General features: G+C 37.6%; 1 protein-coding gene across 1 annotated transcript in view; it reads right to left on the bottom strand.

The window, feature by feature from the left end:
- Positions 1-432: 432 nt before the first annotated feature.
- The window catches only part of LOC111861640 (vacuolar protein sorting-associated protein 16 homolog), a 63,440-nt gene continuing 59,074 nt past the window's right edge, over positions 433-4,798 (bottom strand). The window contains exons 17-18 of the mRNA XM_023846370.2: positions 3,055-3,203; positions 433-1,692 (exon numbers count right to left, since the gene is read on the bottom strand). Of these exons, the coding sequence (XP_023702138.1) occupies positions 3,059-3,203 (145 nt within the window). The 3' untranslated portion in view covers positions 433-1,692; positions 3,055-3,058. The remainder of the gene's footprint in view (positions 1,693-3,054; positions 3,204-4,798) is intronic.

Below are 4,798 nucleotides of genomic sequence, written 5' to 3'. Positions count from 1 at the left end.
GTTGTCTTGCTGGTGCTTGGTTGCCCTGACTGTTCGACATCTTCAACTGACACTTGACTGGCCTTGAAAAGTGAATGGCATTCAAAAACCACTGTCTGGTCTAAAGGATGTTCTCCAAAAGCCTCATGAAGCATATCAAGGGTTTTGGTAATGGATTTACCAAGCTTCATATAAAACTTTATGCAGACAGGTTGCTTGATTTTGCCATCCATCGCATACAAAACAAAACACAGTCAAAAAAGCATTTGTGTAAAACAATGCATGTTCACATCACGGTGTCATGTGGCAGACTGATGCAATAGACATTGGAACAGATTTTATTCATATTCAATATTTAAGAATTTATCCATCACAGGTCAGTGCCCAGTGGAACATTCTTGTTCCAAAAAGAGGGGTTTTCAAATGGCCCTCAAACACAAAATTGCAACTTTCTGAAATTAGCTTCAACTATTTTTATTAAAATTCAGTCACTTAAGAAGACCACTTCCTTACACAGCAGGTGTTTTATAGGTGTAAAGGGTACAGAGCAAAACAATAGACATGAACAGCAGAAAAGGCTTTTTTTTATATCACAGGTTCCTTATATCATGTTTTTACATGTATAAAATGAAACGGGTCAGTTGAGCATTAAAATGAATGTTTGAACTAGGTGTATGAGAAAATAAAACAAGTCAGCAAGTTATTCTAGGTCACTATACACATTCTGATGAACGTTTATTTCGGTGTGTGGTGGGGAGATAGGTGAAGAGGGAAAGTTACTTACACTGATTTATATTTCTTTGGCACCAATTTCAACATGTTGACTTGTAACCTTCTTATGCATTCTCTGCACAGTGTGCAGAGATGAGATGGATGAATTTTGATACAATTTTATATAAATATTAATGCCACTGGAGGCTATCCCAGAGTTGTCCTTTTTAATTTTCTACAGTTGGTAATAACAGTGTGGTGGATGCACAGATCTGTGAAGTATGAATAGTGCTGGCACTGCTACCTAAACACAGTAACTACAGTAACCAGCACTAGTTCCAGGTAGTATTAATTCTGCAGGTCAGTGATCTGTCAACACAATAGTCTCTGTAGTCAACTGATGTCATTCTCACAAAAGATGTTTATTCAGCAGAGTTCAAAACCTGAATTTTGTCTTTTTTTAATACTGAATGTTATGACTGCATTTTATATGAAGTAGAGTCTCTAGTGCTCAATATTATTAACGTTTCATCAAAGACATTTGGAACAGCTAGAAACATTGATAATGCAAAGAACACATGTGGATGCTGTGTGCACTCTGATACAAATTGCACCTCTCTAATCTTGATTTTTATTGGAAGGTAGCATATTAGCATTCCTGTTCTATTATCTTCTACTGTGTCAGAAATTAAACTTTCAAATGGCAATCCATGATGGTAGTGCAACATGAAGCAGAGTCTTTGACATGTAATCCTAGGAAGCTAATACTCTGTCACTGACATCAAAAAATAATAATTTGGAAGAAAGGGAGGGAAAATTAATGCAGAAATCATTACTGTATATTTAATGTGTTCTTCATAAATGGCATATTATAAACAAATAGAGTACATGTATTTCATACACATGTACTCAGTTCCTGAAGAGGAACTGAATGTAAACATTTCCCTTGTATAATATTTTATTGGTAATCCATCTAGTCAAATGATGAACTGTGATTTTGGGCTGAAACAAAAATGAAAAAACTGTAATGGATTCTTAGTTCACAAGTATCACAAATTCCTTCTAATGGTACATTATAATTCTTATTCACTACGAGGTTCAGTTCAAGCTATATACTGGGTATACACAAAAGAATGGTGCGGTTTCAAAAGTTAATAAAAAATTATTTCTCAACAAACATGAGCACAACATACACTGTCAGATGCGGCAACTGTCCAAGTTTCTCATGTGCTAATTAGAAACCTCCAATGTGTGAACCCTTGGTCACACAACACATCCACACAGTAATCAAACTCATCCCAGACCCGGTGTAGCATGTCCTTTGTAATGGCCTGCAGTGCATATGTTATCCGATCACGAAGTTCATAAATGGACATGGGCAATGGTGGTACATAAACGCCGTCTTTAACGAACCCCCAAAGAAAGAAATTGCACAGTCTAAGATCTGCCAAACGGGGTGGCCAAGGGAGAAGATTGTTATCTTCATTGGCAGCAGAGTTTGATTACCGTGTGGATGTGTGTCGTGTGATCCAGGGTGCACACATTGGAGGTTTCTAATTAGCACATGAGAAACTTGGACAGTTGCCGCATCTGACAGTGTATGTTGTGCTCATGTAAGTTGAGAAATAAATTTTTATTAACTTTTGAAACCGCACCATTCTTTTGTGTATACCCTGTATTATATATACACACAATTATATTGTCACTTGCTTGTGTTTCATGCTGCTGTTTGGGACTTAGACAGGCTTTCATGGCACAAAGGAAAAAATACATACACTGGTCGTCGACTTATGACCAACTTCTGTTCTGACTGACAGGTTGTAAGTCGATCTGGTTGTATGTCGGCCATATATTTATTAACGGTATTTTTTAACCTTTCTAATCTTTTTATCATCTTTATAATTTATTTTTAAAAACTTTTACATTTTAATCATTTTTATTTTATTTTATTTTATTTTTGTGGCCGTATGTGCAAGTCGATCTGGTTGTATGTCGGCCATATATTTATTAACAGTATTTTTTAACCTTTCTAATCTTTTTATCATCTTTATAATTTATTTTTGTGGCCGTATGTGCGGCTAGTCATAAGTTGACGACCAAGTGTACTTCTAACCTCAACACTGTATACAATAAATTACTCTCTTGGATTACTAATGTAAATTCTTTTGGCCAATACTTTTATTTTCAATACTGCTGTTCATTCCATGATGAAAAGGGCTAAATGCCACAAACGTACACAAACTGTAAGTTAATAATACGTATAATATATAATCATAATTGACATAATCAATAAATACAAATGATTGATTGTTAATGTAAAATTTTCTGGCTTCTCTGCTACAATAAATAACCACTGGAACATACCTATTTATTTCTTGGTACTGAGCTGAGTGACAAGATGACTGATCTTGTCACTAAGGTTACGATCTGCGGAGGCACATCTCCCCTGCACAAACAACAATGCTTGGAGGTCTTTCTGTTCAAATGCAATCCGTGCTGCTTCTTCAAACATTCTACATACAAAAAAAAACAATAAGGGATACAAACCTTAATCCAGTAAAACACATTACTTATATCATGCAGGGATTTCAAACAAAAAAAAAAAAAACCCCTGTAAAGCCATCCTTTTTAACAGGCCGTGGAGGTCCATAGGGTTGTAAGATGTTGAGGCTCCCACATTTTCCAGACAATGGGCTCACAGATGGCAGCGGCAAGGTTGTCAGCCCTATGTGCCGGCTGCCCTTTATCCCCAGGAATATACCTGTACCCTCAAAATTAAAGGCGTTCCATACAGAACTCACAAAGAAAACCTTCCTACTGCGTAGACTTTGAGACCTAAAAACCTTTTGTTAATGCCATGCTGCTTCTTAAACTTAGCGATTTTGGCCTTTCTGGTGGGTATTTAAAGTGGGTCCATAGCTATTTATGCAACAGAAAATCTCCAGATAATTTTTCTGGAATTCATTGTCTTTTGGAGTTCTCTCTAGTTCTCACAAGGGTTCATTTTGGGGGTCTGTGCTTTTCAATATACATATTAATGACTTCTGTTATTAAGATACACGAAAAGCAAAAGCTATAAGTTCAAGCTTTTATCAACACAGCATTTTAATAGGAATGTAAACATAACTACCTCTATGACAGTGTTCTTTTATTTTTTTTGGGGGGGGGGTCAGAAGGTTCATTACTACGTTCACAAAAACACACTACATGGCCCTATTCTGCTTCCAAATGAATCTAGCATATCCTCATACCCTCTTTCTGTAAGATAGATTTTAATAGTATATTCCTATCTCCCCCTTGTTGGTGTCTCCACCTTATTGTGGTGAGGGGGTTTGAATATGACAAGGACCCTGAGAGCTATACCAGCAGTAGCATAGCTACTGGCAGGGCCTCCCATGCTGGACAGGTCAAAGGGTAGGCATCAGACGAAGAGAGACACCAAAAACCAAAAAACTGATGTCGGAAGCAGCGTCATCAGCAGCGACTTGAAGCACAGAGCAAATGATGCTCAAGATGGTTCAAGTTCGTATAGCAACAGGCGTGACCAGAATGGTTTGAATGGCTGTTGTACTGCGATGTGGAAAGCAGATGGAAAAACTACTACATTATCACTTTTCCTGGTTAGTTTCTTTCCAAAAACAGAGATACCATGTATGCGAGATGTTTCCTCTGGAGACAAAACAAACCGGAGGTAAACTATTCCCCCAACTACATCTCCGGGGGGGGGAGTGTTTCTAGAGGAAATGTCATGCAGGCGTTACGACAAGGAAAAGTGCGAAGATCAGAAGGAACATCACGGCTACAAGATTGGAACATGGACTGCAAGGACCTTGAATCAAGCAGGAAAATTGGAGAATTTGAAAATGGAAATGGAGAAGAATGAGGTGTCTGTTTTAGGTGTCAGCAAAGTGCGGTGGAAAGGACTAGGTGAAATAAGAAGTGGTGATTATACAATGTATTATTCTGGAGGTGAACGGGCTGAAAGAGGTGTGGCAATAGTGGTGCATAAAAGTGTAGTGAGGAGTGTTGTTAAGAAGATTGTTTGTAATGACAGAATTATTGCTCTGAAGTTAAAGGCGGAACCGGTAGATATACTGATTATGCAAGT

This window comes from Cryptotermes secundus, unplaced genomic scaffold (genome assembly GCF_002891405.2).
Source record: "Cryptotermes secundus unplaced genomic scaffold, Csec_1.0 scaffold43, whole genome shotgun sequence".
Taxonomy (NCBI): domain Eukaryota; kingdom Metazoa; phylum Arthropoda; class Insecta; order Blattodea; family Kalotermitidae; genus Cryptotermes; species Cryptotermes secundus.
Note: the sequence above shows the minus strand (reverse complement) of the source record. Positions and strands in the feature narration are given on the sequence as shown.